The 19,450-nt window shown below is 34.3% G+C and overlaps 1 protein-coding gene across 3 annotated transcripts; it reads right to left on the bottom strand.

Annotated features, from left to right (window-relative positions):
• Positions 1-2,671: 2,671 nt before the first annotated feature.
• On the bottom strand, positions 2,672-16,122 carry LOC114291774 (proteasome subunit alpha type-2-B). Of its 3 annotated transcripts, none has more exons than XM_028235645.2 (12): positions 15,903-16,122; positions 14,347-14,430; positions 14,163-14,239; positions 8,629-8,693; positions 7,524-7,570; positions 6,890-6,965; positions 6,106-6,173; positions 4,728-4,797; positions 4,560-4,645; positions 3,683-3,745; positions 3,000-3,065; positions 2,672-2,887 (listed from the first exon to the last, which is right to left on the bottom strand). In XM_028235645.2, the coding sequence occupies exons 2-12, from the start codon at positions 14,385-14,387 to the stop codon at positions 2,839-2,841; spliced, it is 708 nt and encodes a 235-aa protein (XP_028091446.1). In that variant the 5' UTR covers positions 14,388-14,430; positions 15,903-16,122; the 3' UTR covers positions 2,672-2,838. The 3 variants fall into 3 exon arrangements, with proteins under 3 accessions (XP_028091446.1, XP_028091447.1, XP_028091448.1); XM_028235646.2 differs by having other exon boundaries at positions 14,347-14,445; positions 15,903-16,108; XM_028235647.2 differs by having other exon boundaries at positions 14,347-14,416; positions 15,903-16,036.
• Between the last annotated feature and the right edge of the window lie 3,328 nt (positions 16,123-19,450).

Below are 19,450 nucleotides of genomic sequence, written 5' to 3'. Positions count from 1 at the left end.
CACATAAAAAATTATTTTACAGCTTATTAACCAAATACTACTCAACTGTTTAAATCCATAATTCCACAACTGCACCAAACATGTTCACAGTTATAAGTCATAATCTGTTAAGGTATAAGTTATAATCTATAATTACTTTTTCACAATTCTACCAAACGAGACCATGATATATCAAGGATAGTGGGTATTGTATAATCACCCATTTTTGGAATATACAATCCAGTTATATATTATATCCTCTTCTAAAAATTACAAACTAAATGTATGGGGCTCACAGTATATAATTTTCAATCCAACAATCTATTTCCAGAAATCAAACAGGACATGTTTGATTAATATGATTAATAGTAAGAAAATTAATAAGTTGCAAAATTAGTATAAAATTAGTTATACAACTGAAATAGAGATATATATAATTCTCTCTTATTCATATTTATTTTGCAATAGACATGAAATACAATATATATAATCCCAATTATATATATATATATATATATTTTACATTATTACTTGTAAGATTAAAAAATCTTTCAATTTTGTTAGATAAGCTTCAATCTCAATCAAATAAACTTAAATGCCACCGGGAGTAGGGATAGCGTGGAAAGACATTTGTCTTTTAGGTTGAAATTGATCAGGCTGTACTTTACTTGTGATTCTGCTTTCTGTGTTAGGTTGTTACATTTTCTGCTTACCCGATGAGTTCCTTCCTTTGGATCAAGATAAATTTGGCTTTAAATAGCGGTTGCGATGGTATTACCAAAGAACGGATGATTATTCAGTACTCTCCAGGAGTATGAATACGTAGTACTTCATAAGGTTTTAATTGACAGAAAGACACAAAGTCCATGATTTATGTTAGAAATGGAGTAGACTAATTAATGGGTGATTGGTTTAAAGTATAGACACGTGGTGCTCTGAAATTATTGAATAATTTCTCCGAAAGAACACCCTTAAAAAAAAACTTAAAAGAATATTTGTGAAAGGGGCAAAATAGGAAATGGGACTAGGGTTTCCTGGTTGAGTGTGTGTATATGAAGAGGGGGGTGAGAGGGAGAGCGAAGCATAAAGGAGCCCAAGGCCGAGCGCTTCCCCCTTGAAAGGAAGGGGTGGCGTGGTATTTCCACGAGAGAGGTTTTCATAATATTCGTGGCGCACATTATACTAGTATATATTGTGCGATGGGCGTACATTAGATCGGGACTCCATGACCGCTTTTCTGCTTCAGTTTTTGCAGCCAAAGCCAAGGATTGCCCTACATTCTCTCTCTCTCTCTCTCACACATCATCCATCCATCGCTCTTATCTTTCTCTCCTTCAGATTTTATTTATTTATTTATTAAATAGAAATTTCTGACATTTGCCTGTATATATGTATGTATGTATGTATATGTTAGGTTTTGGTGAAAATGAGATTCAATTTATTTATCAAACTTATAGTATCAAATTAAGTTTTTAACTTTTTATTGAAAGTTTTATCAAATTTTTAATAATTTTTTTTTAAACTTAAATTTGATGAAATTCTTGAAAGATAAAGACTAGAGATAGTTTTGCCTGTATATATGTACGTATGTATGTATATGTTAGGTTTTGGTGAAAATGAGATTCAATTTATTTATCTCAAATTAAGTTTTTATAAAAAGTTTTATCAAATTTGTAATAATTTGTTTTTTCTCTTAAATTTGATGAAATTCAGTGATAGTTTTTTTTAGTTGAATTGGGTAAATGATATTTTTGCAATAGATTAGATATTTTTTTATAAAAATTGATGAAAGTTTTGATTATATCAAGCTTTTAATCTAAATTGTTAAACAAATAAGATGAATGTTTTTTAAAAATCATTTATATGATTCACTGTAATGATGATAATCAAAATTTTCATCAATTTTTTTAAAAAAAATACGACTGACCACAAAAATTCAGGTGAAAAAAACAGTTCTCCAATCCTATCTTTTAACAATTTAATGAAAAAAAAAATTATTGAAATTTAGAGCTTGTTTAGTGTGTGCTATATAAACATATTTTTTATTTTTTTTTGCTCACGTCATTTCCGTACTTTTCTACACATCTTTGAAAATTTTGATTCATTCTTATTTGATGACTTTCTTGATAAAAATTTATATAAGTTTGATGAATGAATTGGAACTCATTTTAAATTTAATGGAAGTTTTGATTCATTCTTATTTGAAAAAAAATTTGGTAAAAATTTATGCAAGTTTGATGGAATTGGATCTCATTTTCACTAAATTTAATAAGAGGTTTGAAGAAAGATTGAAAATGCTCTAAATGTTATCATTCATGTGTTTTGGGATTGGTTTTTGAGAGGGTAGAACTCTTAAAAGAAAGAAAGAAAAATAACTAATTTAAATTTGTGGCAATCCATCTATTTGATGAGTGGTGAAACAAGAAAAGGTTGATATGCTTATCATTTAAAAAATATTATTGATTCCTCATAAAGAATAAAAAATAAAAAAATTACGTGTAAATATGTAGTTTTTTTCTAAACATAAAAGACAAAGGAATTCACAAGGAAAAAAATATATAAAATAAAAATAAAAAAAAAAAGACAAAGGAATTTTACGTTGAGGACAACATAAAATTCAACTTCACAGAATCTTGAAGACCATTGAATCAGAGTAATTTTTCTGTAAGCATTTCATGAGACATTTTAGGAATGAAACCATGAACAAGAAAAATATTTTCCACAAATAGTAATTGGTTTCAGACAGGTTTTCAATTCATAAATTTTCAACAAATAAAACCAGATTTAATGTCAATTGCAGAAAAACCTAAGTTTCAGACAGATTCTCCTACTCAGTTGTGTAAAATTCTGGTTTTCCAATTACTCAACTTCCTCCAAGTAATCGGCAATTTCAGACGGTGTAAGTACTCTGCAACGGAAACAAAAAAATGCCAGATTAACCTCTCTCCAAGCATCAATATAAAAATGATCATAAAGTTACAGTCGAGCACTCAAACCACCAGAAGAAATGGCTAGCTTGCCTGAATTTTTTGTCGGTGCCAATTATGCCAATCTCGATGTTCTTTTCAGAGATCTGCCCTTCAAATCTGGGACATTTGCAGAAAGAGAGGTTATATTGTGCACAAGGTGACATGCTAAGCATGAACTAATGGGGACAAAATACCAAAACCTTGCTATGAAAGTATAACAGGGTCATGACCAGACACGCTCAAAGCTTGCATGAATTTTTGATTCATGTATAAGAGTAAATCTAAGTGCATTCACAAAATGTGACACAAATGTGTGTCAAAAGTCGGGTCTCACATGTGGGGTTTGTGTCCCCTTCTATGAAAATTATGGGTGTGTTTAGTTTGTGTTTGTAGAGTAGTTTTTGAGATAAAAAGTACGAAAACTTGTTTGGTTTATTTTTTTTCAGAAATGATTTTGGAAAATTGTTTTGGAGAGAGAGTTTTAAAAAAAAATGATAGATTTGATGTGTATGAGAGAGAGTGATTTTGGAAAGTAGGTAACCAAACAAAATTTTGAGATTTTTTTTGAAAAAATTTGTTTGGTTTGATTACTTTTGAAAATTTGTTTGTAGAGAATTTTTTCCAAAATTTTTTCTGAAAAACAAACCAAACAATGTGTTCCTAGTTCATCTGCATTTATGATGGTGTGCGTCTTTTAATAAAAGTGATTGCTGTTTGGACAACATCATTCTTACCCCTCCTTTAGGGTCAAGATTGCTGTGTGGACAGCATCGTCAAGCTCCATATCATCGGTGTACCTGCAAGAAGCAAGAAACACTCAGATTAAGTCCAAATCATGAATGGAGACTTCAGACAATTAAAAGAATTGAGACATGGGCGATCAACAGAAATTCTTAAAAATTGATCAACCATTAGGTTAGTTGCATTGCATCACTTGGGAGTACATAATATAGAACCCAGGGCCTTCACGATTGCAAACGTGGAAGGGAAAAAAATCACAAAGCATGACGCTTAAATGGTTTAATTCAACTACATAATCATCGCATTGGATTTCAAGAAGACCATTTTAGCCCTTAACAAGACGAGTTTCAGTTCAAATTGATTTTTGGCACAGACTAGCTCATCCATATGTTACTCACGAATCATCTCCATAAGATCTCAGCCAACCACAAAACAAAAATTAAAAAACATCTCTAAGTATACTCATTTCATTTCCACACAAAAAAAAAACTACCATATCCTTATGTCGTTTAAGTTTTCTTTGTCGAGTTATTGTTGTATCGAGTTTCAAGGATTTGGATACAATGATCACTTGTCAGGAAGCAACAAGTTCAACAGCATACAAAGATTTTGTCAAAGCTTATTGCTAGGAGCCACAAAAGTTATTGCAAAATGGTCCTACTGAAATGAAGACAACTAAACACAAAGAAATCAAGCAGAGAGCTCAGCAAAAACTAGAATTAATAAGAAAAGATGAAAAAGGTGATGTAGAACCCGAAGATCCAGTAAAACAGCTAAACATTTATGGGATTTTTTCATTTCACCAATAGAAACTGAGGAGCTAACAGAAAATGTTTATGCAGAAATTTGTTAACCACCATATCAACTCACCTCTTTTCAAGAAATGTCTTCGCATTAGACACATTCTTTCCCATAGCTGAAGCTTTCCAAGAGAAGTACGAACCTGATGGATCCACCTACAAATGCAGACGAATGGATCAGCTTGGCAGCTCACAACACAATTAAGTTCAATACCAAATCAGGACCCAAATGACATGCCTGAAATAGTTGTGGACCCTTGTCATCAAACCCAGCAACGAGTAGTGAAACACCAAAAGGCCTCACACCACTGCATAGGAAACAGAAGGGTAAGTAATTAATTGCAACAAAAATAAGCATCTGCAAGAGCCCAAGATCAAATCAAACCCACAATATTTAGAAATAATTGAAGTGGGAAAGAAAAGGAAATAAGTAAATATAAAAGTGCAGGTCCATTTGACTCTGAAAGGTCGAGCACTAAAAAATCAACTTAATCTAGATTCAAAAACCTTTAAGCCTATATTTTTGCTTTTCAAGTTTCTCTTCCAAACTCCAAGGAGTACTGCAATAGGAATGGTAAAATACAATATTATTTTTAAGTTTTACAAGGATCACAAAGTTGTTTTTATGGTAAGTGACCATTTTATTACTAAAATGAAACAGATTTACAATGAGCTCAGTACAATTCCCTCAAAGGGCAATCAAAAGCAATAAAGCAAACAGTATCCAGATCATAAATCAAAGAGGCAACAACTAACTAGGCCTAGCTCCTAAGAATTACTGTCACAACTCGAGAATAAATTTTAAAGCTACACCTAGTTTTTAGTTTTTTTATTTTTTTATTATTATTATTTATTTTATTTTTTATTTTAAAAGCAAGTCACTTAGCAGTCACCACCAGCCTTATTTCTTGCAAGTTGCAACCAAAAGGGTGAAGATCCTCCTGCAAGACTTACCTCCCAGCACTCCAAGGCTTTCATGGATCATAGAGTTGCCTCTTAAATTCTTGCTACATTCAACATACATAATTTTTTCTTCTTTTGATCAAGCAAGCTGCCTAGCACACCACAAGCCTTATGACCACCAAATGGTATAATTAGTCTATCAACTTCAATATCAGAGGCTCAACTGCCTTGCTGGAAAAGTGTTGGCTAGTTATGAGTTAGGCTGAAACCATAGTGAACACACTAGGATATTTTTCTTGCAACCAGCAGGGTAAAGATACTACAGCAAAGCTTGATCCTCCTACTACAAATATCCATCAACACTAACAATGAACTTATCTATAGGGCACACCCAGTAGCTTAGGTCGCATTCCCCTAATAAAGTTCAAGTCTCCTTACCAATCCGAAAAAAAAAATCTATGCAATTGGATTGAAACACTATTAACTTGTTGGTTGGCAAGTGCAGCTCACATATTACAATTCTGAGGAATTCAAGTAAACAGCAGTCAAGATTTCTAGCCAAAAAGATCAATGATATACACCATTCAGGAGAAGAAAGATGGATAGGCCTTGGCTTTGCAAATTTAAAACGGATAGTAAATGTGAAGAATGTATGAATATAGCTGAAAAACATATGATAGCCTTCATGAGATGTAAATGGAGAGAACACTTACCCTGACTGAGTAAACTCCTGCATAACAGCTGCAGTTTCCCTTACAAGTTGAGTGACAGGAATTGGTTCCTAGGCATTACCATCATCAGATAACATTGAAAGTTAGTGGCCATAAAGGCTGTAATATTTTAGAAGAAAAATATTACACGGAATCAGAAGCAGAAAAGGTACGTCCTTTCTGACTAGCCAATAAATAACATTAATAAAGCAAATTTGACCTTTATTAGACACTCAAAATTTGGTAGAAAAAGTAAATATTTTTGAAAGATTGTGTGCATGAAAACAAGGGTAAGCAGTGGCGAACAGTAGGCCCCGCGGGGGGTTGCAAATGCTCATCCCCAAATTCTGGGAAATTTATATGTTTACCTATAACCCCCTTCATTAATCCCATAAAAATTAAAATGATTTATGAAATTATTAAATTCGTGATTTGGGCTTGTGTGATTATGTGAAGTACAATGATTAAATAGGATTGTTACATGTAGGTTATGCATTTTACATATTTACTTAGGACCATCCATTGGGCTGATCAATTAATAATTAGCTGGGCCATGTCTAGCTGGTTGATCCCTGTTTGGCTAGCATGAAGGAGTTTACTTTTCCCCAAGGTTCCAGCCACCCATGTATGTTTAACTGTGATGTCATCAGGAGAAATGAAGAATGATGTGGCATACATTGAAGAGATATTGGAGGAAAAGAATATCTTGAAAATCTAACTACCAGAACAAATTAGTATAGGCTGTATAGCTAATTTCAAAAGATACAAAAATGAACATAAATTTTACTTTGTATAACCGATGGTATTGTTCTGCCTGTTTCCTACTTTTTCGAACCAAAACCCGAGAATCAGGACCCATGCCGCTGCATAAGAGAAGAAATTCAACTGAGAGAGATGCAAGTGGCTTCAGAAAATAAAAGAGACAAAGCAGAAAGAATAAGAGCAACAAAAAATAATTGTAACATCAATGCAACGTTTTACCCAGAGTGAAGGCCCCATTCACTCCTAGAAAGATGACTACATGTTGAGTTTTCAAGAAAGCACAATTCAAATGGAGTTGCTAAAAGGATTCACCAATTACTAAGAGATCAACCTCTGAATGTAATAAATATTTATTTTAAGGGTATGAAACCATAATGCACTTCCAAATTCCATCTCAATGAAATCATTCTAGGAGGGCCTGCTCAAGGAAATAAAAGCCAGAAAATTACAAAGAATTGTTACTCATGCATGGAGACTAGTTAGAGAACCAACTGCTCACTCACTCAAAGACTTATTTTTAGAGTTCAAGACCTTAATAAACTTCACTCTCATCATGGTTTTTCCACAATTTAGAGTTTCAAGACAACTTTAAGCTAGGATATCATGCAGGATTAGGGCAGTGGCATCAACAAGATGATATAAGCATTATATATTTATACCTGTACACAACTCCAATATTGGGAGTCAATATCTGAATCTTTTGCACCTATAATCCAACAAATCCAAAATTTATAGTTAGCCCTTCCCATTTGTACAGAAGAAACGCAACAAAAGATAGAACAAAATCTGCAAACAATTAAAATAATCATCCAGTTAGACCATGCACAGAAAATACTAAAGTGACTGCTGGAATGTTACAAGAAAAGTAAAACAAAAATGAAATAAATTTAATATCTAACAAAAACTTGGGGGTTTTGACAATCCTTTTTCCTATAGACAACCTAGCAAAAGCTTCCAGCAATATGGATATGTACAACTGAGTGACAGGTTTCAACTTAACACAAAAAGCAGGAATAGTAAGGACTCCAGACTGCACTGTTCCATCATTATAAATAGATGGGAAGAAAAGAAAGAAAAATGTCAAGCGTTCAAAAACTGTAAAAAATGCAATTCAGGTGGCCAAATCAACCAAAAAAAATAGAGGCAGAGCACTTGAACCTTCTCATTGTATAAAACGCATATAGACATCAATTTAAGTGATTTGTTATTTTGTTAGGATAAAAGAACAAAAAGGAAAATGCTATCTTATAGGAACATAACATTAGACTTTAGAAGGCAAATGGTCAAAAAAAGTTAGAACCACAAGTCTTAAACTTTCTTCCACAACTTCACAAGACTGTAGATCGCATCCCGTATTGCATAAACATCACAGTCAAAGAGTGCATGAGAAAAGAAAATTCATGGAAGTGATTGCTTGCATCAATTTCCTTTTGACCTCGGTAAAAAATGGCATACGTATCTGTGTTTACAAGCATATAGAAACATAAATGGCCAAGCTATGGCAAGGATTTTGAATAGAAATGAACAATTTGAAATAGTGTGGATGAAACATAAAATCTGCCATCCATGAAAAAAATGCCAACACAAATATTCAGAAGGCAAGCATCACGAGAAAATTGAGGGAAAAAAGTGACCATAGTAAGAGGCCGATTTACAAAATTTTTATTTTTATTTTTTAAAATGAGAGAAATAACTACATAAATTAAACAAAGGTGTGTTTTCAGAACTAGCAACCTAGAGCCATGGCAAAAAGTATATACTAACCGAAGCTTCATCAACCAAGATAGATGGTAGTTTCTTCTCTGTCGCAATAACAACTCCATTAGCAGCTGCAAACACCAAAACATCGAAAATATGTCAAAAAGAATTCATCACAACAACATGAAAAGTTCTGAGGATGATGTTAGGTATTTAAAACCTTAAAAAGGCATCTAATTTACTAAGATATAGCTCCATTAAAGGAATAGGCGACAAATGATTAGGAAATTATCCTTTTTACACAAGCATCCTGTAGAAATTTAATGTATAAAGAGAAATAGAGAATTGTATTATTGATTGATTTATATTGATATCTATTACAATGATTCATGATTCCTATATATAGAAGAGGGTGAGTGTGTAGTAGGTAAGGAGTAGGTGAAGTGGAGGTGGTAGTGGTGTAGTGGGTTAGGTTTAGTGGAGTAGGTGAGGTGGTAGTGGTGTAGTGGGTTAGGTTTAGTGGAGTAGGTTTAAGTGGGTGAAGTAGGTGGAGAGTAGGTGGATTTTAACAGCCCCCGCAAACTCAAGGGGGATAGGAACTAACCAACTTGAGTTTGGAGAGAGTAACAAAACAAGAAAATACATAAAAATAAAAGAGGATAAGAGACACTGTATGGTCGTGTCAGACCATTGGTGAAGACACTGGATGGTGGTGTCATAACGTTGTAGAGGACACTGGATGGCGGTGTCAGACCGATGTAGAAGACAGTTTATGGGGTCATGTCGGACCGTTGTAGCAGACAATGTTGTGACAGTTGTGGTGACAGTTTACGGAGTCTTGCTGGACCCTTGTAGAAACTAACCGGAATCAATGTCGGGACAGTTTACAGAGTCTTGTCGGACCCATGAAGGAGCTAACCGGAATCAATGTCGGGACAGTTTACAGAGTCTTGTCGGACCCTTAAAAAGTCGCACCCTCAAAAGGTGTGCCCAATCTTTCAAAAGGCGTGCCATCAAAAGGCGTGCCCAATCCATAAAAAGGCGTGCCATCAAAAGGCGCGCCCACTTCATCAAAAGACGTGCCCGACAGAAAGCGTCGAGCCATCAAAAGGGGCGCCTGACACGCGGCGATGCACGTGATTGACAGAGCGCGTGTCGGCCTCGTCGTCTCTGTCTTTATAAACCAAAGCGAAGTCTGAGGCTTGGAAGCATAACAAACCAGTTGAAACCTCTTCGTTCTCTGTAACATTCTGTAACCAACCCTTCTCTGAAACACTCAGCAACCCAAAAACATGGCTTCTTCTTCCCGTTCAGCTACCCAGAACATAGTCTCTTCTTCCCGTGGTCTGCTCACTCTCTTTCCCGACCTCAACGAGTCCACAAGAGAGATAACTGGTGCGGTGTCCCGTGAACCTCAACCAAACACCACTGGGTTTGCTCCGTTGAACTTTCCGATGCAGACGGTGGAGCAAAAAATGGCAGTGCAAACGGATGTGTAGGCTAATCAGTATACTTTGAAGGCATGTGTGGAGACCATGACGGCGGTCACAAACTTGTCGCACCGGCTGCAGAGTAGGACAAATGAGGTGCAGCAGTTAAACGCCCAACTGGCTCTGCTCCAACGCATGTATAAGGATGCGCGAGCAGAGATAAGTGTGCTAAAGGCGGAAAATAAGGAGCTGAAGCGGAAGGCCACCGTGATGTTCCGATTTGGAGGGCCGCCATATGCTGCAGTGGAGGAGCAGGGTGGAGTGATCGTGGCCAGTGGAGTGGGAAACACGGAGGCAACACCGTCAAGGGCCGCCCAGGACGGAGGCAAGAAGAAAAGACCGGCGGAATAGGCGAAAAAGTAAGGTCGGTGGGTGGCCGTCTGCAGAAAAGAAAACAAATCTTGTGGTGTTGTGGTTTGTGTTGTTGTGGTTGTTTTTTTTTTTTTTTTTTTTTTTTTTTTTTAAATTGTGATCGGGGTTGATCCCTGAGATGAATAAAAGATGGTTTGGTGTGCAAAGCTATATGGTATGAATGGAATTTGAAAAAGATTAAAAAATAATGTGAAAGAAAAATAAAAAAAGAAATAATAAAAATATATTTGAAATCAAAATGAAAGATGGGGGAAATAAGGAAAGTGGTTTGGAGAAAATAAATAAAAATAATGGATTTTGAAATCAAACGGAGGAGAGAGAGAGGACAAGCCCATGTGAGAGAAAGAGGGGAAAAATGATAGCCGATGCACCCAAAAATAATCTAGCTGCTATCCACAGGCGCTTAGGGGAAGGAAATGGTAGCAAGAGACGGCCAACACCATATATGGCTATAGCAAAGAAATGGAGTATCAAGCTCAATGGGCTAGGATTTAGACCAGAGAGTAAAGCCACTGGTCCTGTTGAACACACACCTCCAAGGCTCAAATAATCAAAACATGCTTCACGCATTTCCTTCCTTGCTTGATCAGGAGATGCACAAAACACCTTATACAGGGCTCCAGTCATTCCTCCACCAGTTAAAGGATGACGCATGTTGAAAGCATCACCTATTAATAGTGCTCCAGGAGTAGGGTAAGGAGCAGCTGGCATACTTCTATTGGGCATTGTTCTAATACTTCCCTTATCAATTGCAGCTATAAATGAATCATGCAGCTCAGGTGGAACCTGGGGAGCCACCAGAGGGAAGCAAAGCCGAAGGCTGTAAAAGCGAAAAAGGAAAAGAAGGTTCCGGCTAAGACAAAAGCTGCTGCGCCAAAAGCTAAAGCCGCTGTGAAGCCCAAGCCAGCGGCAAAGGCCAAGCCAGCTGCGAAGCCAAAAGCTGCTGTGAAACCGAAGGCTGCCGTGAAGCTGAAAGCTGCAGTGAAGCTCAAGGCTGTGGCGAAGCCCAAACCAAAGCCGAAGGCGAAGGATCCTAACAAGAGGCAAATGAGCATGGAGGAGAAGCATAGATTGAGTGTTGGGTTGCAGAGTTTGCCCCAGGAAAAGATGCCACAGTTAGTGCAGATTATGAAGAAGAGGAATTCACATTGGCCTCAAGAGAGAGGATTTAGGCAGTGATGGGAAGGTATGTGTAGAAAATAAGCGGAATAGGTTGAGATCCGGCGGGCGGCCAAGGCGAGGTTGCCGCCCGCCGGTGAAACGAAAAATACTAAGTGCTTAACCTTGCTCTGATACCATGTAGAAATTTAATGTATAAAGAGAAATAGAGAATTGTATTATTGATTGATTTATATTGATATCTATTACAATGATTCATGATTCCTATATATAGAAGAGGGTGAGTGTTTAGTAGGTAAGGAGTAGGTGAAGTGGAGGTGGTAGTGGTGTAGTGGGTTAGGTTTAGTGGAGTAGGTGAGGTGGTAGTGGTGTAGTGGGTTAGGTTTAGTGGAGTAGGTTTAAGTGGGTGAAGTAGGTGGAGAGTAGGTGGATTTTAACCTTTGATTTTTATGTATTGGGAATAAATAGTTTGCTTTTATCACCTTTTTTCCATCAGTTTTTTTAATATTCAATATTGTAATTGTCTATTGATGCACCAATCTTAACCTTCTGAACCATCCAGTTCATGGTCCCTATCCCATAACTATTAGACCTAAAAAGAAACTTTTAATAATACAGAGTTAGCTTCAGGACAAGACTGCAGATAGACCATTGCAGATCTAAGGTCCAGCATACAGCTAACCATTGAAATTTAAAATTTTATAATCAGTCTACTCACACACACAGTTAAATGTTATCAAATAGCCTGATCATATTCTGCTAATTGTTTAAAAATGGTTTCTTATCTTAATTTTTAGCTAAGCTTGTGCCAGCTAATTTACATGAAAAGGAAATACAACAACTAATTCGGCTAATGTAAAAGGGTTGTCTACAAGTTGGGCAAGTCACTCCAAGCAAAAGTAGCAGGCATTATATACTAATGAACGTGGAAGTGAACAAGACCAAGGAGTAGAGCAACTCAGGAAATTGTTGCAAATACTCCTATTGCCTTCCGGCCAAGGTTTTAAAAAGCGGCCGCAACCATTACTTAATGCCGTTACGTAATAGTTGTAGCGGTTGCCATAGCGGTCGTAACGGTGCCGTAACAACCGTAACAGCCTGTTACGCACCGTTACGTAACGGTTTCGAACTGCTTCTTTCGAAAAAACACAAAAAAGAAGCTGAAATGGGGTTAGAGTGATATAGAAAAGAGGGAAGATAAAGAGAGAAGATGGAGGAACAACAAATAGAGAGAGAGAAGAGGGAAGATGAAGAACATGCTATTGATTTGTTAAAACTGTAAGACCTATGCTATTCTATTCAGCTGCTATCACTCACCATTTTGTTTGTGTGTGTCTATCTATATATTGTTTGAAAATAATAACAATAATAAGTGTGCTCATTATCTATTAGGCTTGGTTAAAATATGTATATATATATATATTTTTAAGCTCTTATTTATTCTCTTACTTTTGTCATTGTTTATCTTATATATAATAGTTAGTGATTGATTTTTTGTATAATATAAAGTCATTAATTATTAAAATAAAATGTAAAAAACTCCGTTTATAATGATTTAAAAATATGAAATATATTAGATTATACTTAAAAATTTATAAAAATTGATCAATAATTATTTTAAACCTAATAAATATGATCATGAAAGAAAAATATGCGTATCGGTAAGTTTTTTTCAAATTGTGCGAAAAATAAAAAAAATTCATAGTTCTGGTTACCGCAACCGTTACGCTACGGCCTTTACAACCACAACCGATTTTCAGAACCTTGCTTCCGGCCTTAGGTATCAAGACTTGATAAAGTGATTTAGGTTCCTTCGCAAAAGAAATATTCAAAGCAAAAAAGTTTGGGAAGCCAATAGGGGAAAGAGAAACCAGATGACTAGAGAAATCTGGTGTGTTTTAAATAGAACATCCTCAAGTGGCTAATACATAACATAATTAGCTTCTTGTTTAATTTATCAAAAAATAATAATAATTAGCTTCTTGTTTATTTTAATTGGTGCACTGCAATCTGAGAAACTGATTGGTAGCCCCCTCATCTGTCATTCAAAAACTGGTAATTTTGAAAATGATAGGGTATGTTTGGTTTGTGTTTGAGAGATGTGTTTTAGAGATAAAAAGTACGAAAACATGTTTGGTTTAGTTTTTTTTAAAAGATGTTTTGGAAAATTATTTTGAGATAGAGTTTTGGAAAAAGTGATTGATTTGATATGTGTGAGAGAGAGATTTGTTTGGAAAACTTGTTTGGTTTACAAGTTTTGAGAAATTTTTTTGGGAAAATTTGTTTGGTTTCATTATTTTTGAAAACTTATTTGTAGAGAAAATTTCCCAAAATTTTTTCAGAAAATCAAACCAAACGAGCCCATAATGCTTTGCATGATTGAATCTCCAAAACTTAATTGTTCTACTGTTAACTTAAAATCACCTACATCCTTAACATATTACTTGTCACTAGAACACAAAAGAAACAGCATAGATCTGAAAATTCTTCGCAACATTTTCACATTCGAGTGTCGTCGATCCCCAAATTTTTTTTTAAAAAAACCTTAACATCCAAGTGAAGAGCAGTATTGTCTACAACCACATAACAATCACGTGGAGATAGGAGGTCTCATATTACCTTTAATCCCTAAAGATGTTTGGCCAGATCCAACAGCTGTTAAGGCATGTTCAATTTGAACAAGCTTCCCAGAAGGGCTGTTCCAAAGTATATCATGGGCAAGAAAAATCAAATAAATCAGTTTAGCAAAGAAACACAAATATAAGACAAGGATATAGGAAAATATAAATGATTGAGTCCATACCTGAATGTGGTGAGAGAGAATGAATACTGACTATCTCCCATGATATGTTGAATGGAAGGAGTAAATAAAACTGTGTAGAATTAACTGTTTAAACAAGGGCTGTAAGAGAGAGGCATCACCTTCTTGAAAACCAAAAAAAAAATGCTTGGATGCAAACATGAGTTAACACATGGACACAGAGATTAATACAAACTGGCTTAACACAGTTTTTTCTTCTTTTGGTAACCAATAAGAACTGATATGAGGCAAAAATTTATTACCATCAACTCATTCCATGTTTATGCAACAATTCTTACATAAGCATGATTACATTTCTTGAATTACCTTTGAACACCCAAAATGAATTGGAGCTTTCGTTGTATTACAAGTTTTCATTAAAATAAATAACATACAATATTAAAATAAAATAAAAACATAAAACATGTTTTTTCCCCCAACAATTTAACTCAAGCCTTTGTCCAAATTACTTGTGATCGGATACAAAGATACATTTCCTCCAGTTGATTCTAGTCAAAGTACTATTCTTAGTTAAGGTATCATGTCCTTCCTTATCATCTCAGCCCTCCACAAGGATCAAATCACTCCTCCATAAAAGCGCATTAATTAGTCTACCATGCACACGAACCACACCATCCCAAATAGCTTTCACTCATTTTAGGATTCAAGTTTCTTTGTTCCATAGAAAAATAAAAATATGAAACATGAAACATGATTGGCAGTTGGCACACAACTTCTTGTGTAAAAAATGAAAACAAAAATACGACAATGCATAAGTCCATGGAAACAATTCTTTTAAGCCCAAAATTCAACTACCTAATAGCTCACACTGCTAAACCAAACAAAGCCATTTAACAGACAGAACAAAGATTTATATAATTTCAACACTCTCCACCAATGAATCCAAGTTTCAAACCCTGCATTTTTTAAACTGTGATCTACATAGCAAGGACCCCAGACCCACCATGATTTACTTCTTCACCAACACAAAAATAAAAAAAAAAAATAAAAAATAAATAAAAATAAATAAATTGATTTTCATTGGTTGGAGTTGCGTGAAAATGGTCGATTGCAGCAACAGGATTAGTGGGAATTTCCCGAAAATTGTGAATGAATATGAATTGATTTGGGTTTGGTGATGAGAATTGGCGTAAAAGATTCCGGTTTTACGTATCCACACCCACCATTTTTCTTCTGTGAGCTTCAACCAGTAAACACCAGCCACCTTCCAACATCCTATCATTTTCCACACACAGGCAGGTCACTTTCCTTTCCAACCACCATAGCTAGCCACCGTCACTTTCTGATTCTCTCACTAAATCAATTTCTCTCTCTGAAACACCACCCAATTAACAATATCAGCCACTTCCCCACACCATCACTTTGCTCTCAAACCATCGAATCCACCTAATCCCACCAAATACATCACGAATACATATAATAGCTAAAGAAAAACAAAGTTCGCAGCACAGATCGTCTTAAATCAAGCATACAAATCCACAAAGATGAAAACATATATAGAACATGAATTGAGGGAAGAGAGAGAGAGAGAAGCTAACCGGCGACGATGGAGAAGAGAGAGATGGTAGGGCTTTCGTCTGTAGTTTGTCTCGGTGCTGAGAGAGAGAGAGAGAGAGAGAGAGCAATATGTAGAGAGAGAGGTTTCTTGTTGAATACGAACGCTTTGTTCTTCCTGCTACTATTTGGGCTGGGCTGGGCTGGGCTGGTATATAGCTTCTATGGGCTGATGCTCTTAAGTGTTTTTGATTTATTGGAAGGAGTGAAACTCAATTTTATATCGAATAATTAAAAAATATGAGAAAATATGAGTATTTGTAGTTGGTTTGAGATACGATCACATGATATCTCAGAATCAATCAATAATTTTTCGTCATTTATGTCTATACCGAACACAAAAAAAAAGGCCAGTGAAAAAATATTGATGATGATATGCTTTATCTGTGTACTAGTGTATACTCGTGCCTAAAGGCAAGGTGTAAATAATGTTAGAATTAGAATATAATTATAATCCTAACACTATTTAAATTTATGTTTTAATTTGATAAAATTACAAATTTATTATAAAAATTTGAAGTTCTTACAAAACTCTTTACGAAAACTCGCTTTTGTTTGTATAATATATAGCTAGATAGATAGATGTGAATAGATAATCTATTTGTAATGGTAGGATCTTAACAATATTCATCCCATGGATAATTTTAATTAAGGCTATCCCTAGTGTATGCCCGTGCCCAAAGGCACAGTGTAAATATTGTTAAGATCAAAATACAGTCGTAATTTATACGTATTATGTTCAAATTTATGGAGTCTGTAACATTTTTTAATAAAAATAATGAAAAAATATAAAAAAATATTATTCTTCTTATGGATTAAAATATAATTTATCTAATTTGTTGGAAAAAAAAAAAGAAAAAAATTGAGATCAAATTATATTCAAATGAATTTTATAATTACAGTGAGGTGACGGACAGTAAAACACATGAGCCTAAGATCCCAACACATAAAATAAAATAAAAAAATAAATCTAAAACTCTGCACCACCCACCCACTATCCTTTCTCGCTCTCTCATTTTCTCATATTTCAAATTTTGAAACACACACTCACTCTGCCTCTCTCTCCTCAAAACACACTTTGTTATCCTAATAAGAGGAGGGCAAATCTATAAAGATCAATAAAATAAAATAAAATAAAATAAAAAATTATTAAAATAAAATAAAATAAAATTATATTTATGCTAGTTAAAGAATTAAAATAAAATAAAATAAAATAATCATGGTAGAATGATCCCCAAGTGGTTGTCCCTGTAAACTTGCCTTTAGGTAGAATTAAAATAAAATAATATTTATGGAACGTTCAGTTTAATTTATGATAGAACTTTTGTATTAAATTTTGGGTGTTAAAACTTACAACATTATAATTTCGATTTATATAGGTAGGTCTTACTTAACTATTTAGTCGTTTTTAATTATGTAAGTGATAGATATTTTCTTAAGTTCATCTTAATAATATTATGTACTTTAAACTCAATTAATTAAATTATTAAACTTCTTTCATTTTAAACTCAATTGATTAAATTATATTCTATTCATAATTACTTAATATTGTAATTATAAGAGAATTACAAATATTTATAGCATATATCACCACACAAAATATAATATTTATAATAAGAACATATTACTACACTAAATATATTTTATATTAATATTTATAACATATATCACCACACTAAATATAATATTTATATCATTTTACTATTAAAATTTTTTAAAGTGATATTACAATATATTTTATATTAATTAGTGTTGAGTTGCTGAGCATCCATAGGAAGCAAACCCACATGGGAACCCCTCCCACTTTTTCTCCTATCTCCATCAATGGGCAAAGATTTTCCATCTCCTTCCTCTCTGTCTCTCTCAAATTTCACCATTATTGCTCAAGATTTGAGCTTAGAATGGGAAAGGATTTTACAAAACTTTTTTCTTAGAAAGAAAACTCACAAAAAAGAAAGAAAGATATCAAGACGATATAAATAATATTGAGATCAAAATATAATTTTAATTAAAAAATATTATTTTTTTAAAGAATTTTTAATAATTTTACTTGTACCACACATTATACAAAATTCAATTAAAAATAACAACTCTGCCCGGGCTTAATGGAAATTAAAAAATAAACATAAAAAATTTATAATGTTCACTAATAAAAAAAAACAGTCCTCAATTTATTTCACCAATAAAATAGTGAAATAGAAAAAAACATGTAACAAAAAAATTGTTTTGCAATTATAAGAAAAAGCTTTGCCTATTACACTCTAGTTCTCTATTCTTTTACACCCACAAAGACCAGACCAGGAAAAGCCATATTCAGCCGAGAGATCCAGTTCAAAAAAAAAAAAAAGAGAAGGCTGAGAGATCTCACAAAGGCAAATCATGTTTCCACCTCTCTCTCTCTCTCTCTCGGATCATGACCCGATAATATGCAACAAAACATCATTTCTTTATAGCTTTTCCACTACCAAAGAAGATTGCAGATTCTTTGCTTTTCTTGTTTTTGGATTGTTGAGGATCAAAAAAAAAATATATATATATATATATATTCAAGAGAAAAATCTCCATTAGTGGGTTCCTGCCCTTCTCCCTCTCTTTCTTCTTGAGAGATCAAAGATGATTGAACAGATGAAACAACACCATCAATTTCTTCCAAACAATATGCAATTCTTCCTTTGCAAAACCCATCTTCCTACATCAACATTCTGCGCACACACAAAAAAAAAAAAAAAAAAAACACAATCAACCCATGAACCCACTTTAATTACTTGCTCATCCAAATAGTACTTAACCTCAAAACAACATAAAAAAAAAAACAGTAAAACAAAACAATTAGTAGAACCCATCTCTTATTTTCCTCCAGTTTCGCAAGAAAATTAAGGAAACACAACTTCCTTCTCTTGGAGAACCAAAACCTTTGATGTCCGCATTGCGACTCAAGATGGATATCAACAGTTAAAGAACCGAAACCAAAACCATAGAGTCGAAATCGGAACTCTCCAGAGAAGGTTTGTGTGATAGTATGAGGAAAAGAGTTTAAAATCAAGAGGAGAGAGAGAGAGAGCGAGAGAGAGAGAGAGAAAGTGGGGTAGATGGGCAGCCTTTATGAGACGTGAGAAGAGAGAGAGAGAGGAGAGTTTGGGCGAGAACCAAGTGGTTGGTACATTTGAAAGGATTGATCTGACCCGTTGATATAAATATAGGATTGATATAAGCCATTGATTCAAATTGTATCTCTGATACATTTTATATATTTTCAAAAACCTTTCTCCCTTATTATATAGATTTATATAGGAGTAATAAATTGTGTATGTGAAAATTTATCACATTAAAAAATAACGAAATTTATTATTATTTTTAAAATATCATGAATCTTGCATGTTTATTGTATATGTCTATGTAAAAAGTATATAATAGTATAGCCCTGTTTGGTAGAGATATGGAAAAGTGCTTATAGCTTATGCTTAAACAGCTAATAGCTTATAACTTTCAGCTTAAGCTGATTTCCAGCTTATTCTTAAAGCATCTCCTGCCC

The sequence above is a fragment of the Camellia sinensis genome, chromosome 4 (assembly GCF_055761805.1).
Source record: "Camellia sinensis isolate YWXY chromosome 4, ASM5576180v1, whole genome shotgun sequence".
Taxonomy (NCBI): Eukaryota; Viridiplantae; Streptophyta; class Magnoliopsida; order Ericales; family Theaceae; genus Camellia; species Camellia sinensis.
The sequence above is the reverse complement of the archived record's forward strand: the minus strand, read 5'-3'. Positions and strand labels throughout refer to the sequence as shown.

What these genes read in the sequence shown, in the direction of transcription:
- LOC114291774 (XM_028235645.2), bottom strand. Translation starts at nt 14,387, where the DNA reads ATGGGAGATAGTCAGTATTCATTCTCTCTCACCACATTCAG. An exon ending in AACATCTTTAGGGATTAAAG is followed by an intron (nt 8,694 to 14,162) that starts GTAATATGAGAC and finishes TGGTGTTTGCAG; the next exon opens with CTGCTAATGGAGTTGTTATT. An exon ending in CAGGAGTTTACTCAGTCAGG is followed by an intron (nt 4,798 to 6,105) that starts GTAAGTGTTCTC and finishes TTTCCTATGCAG; the next exon opens with TGGTGTGAGGCCTTTTGGTG.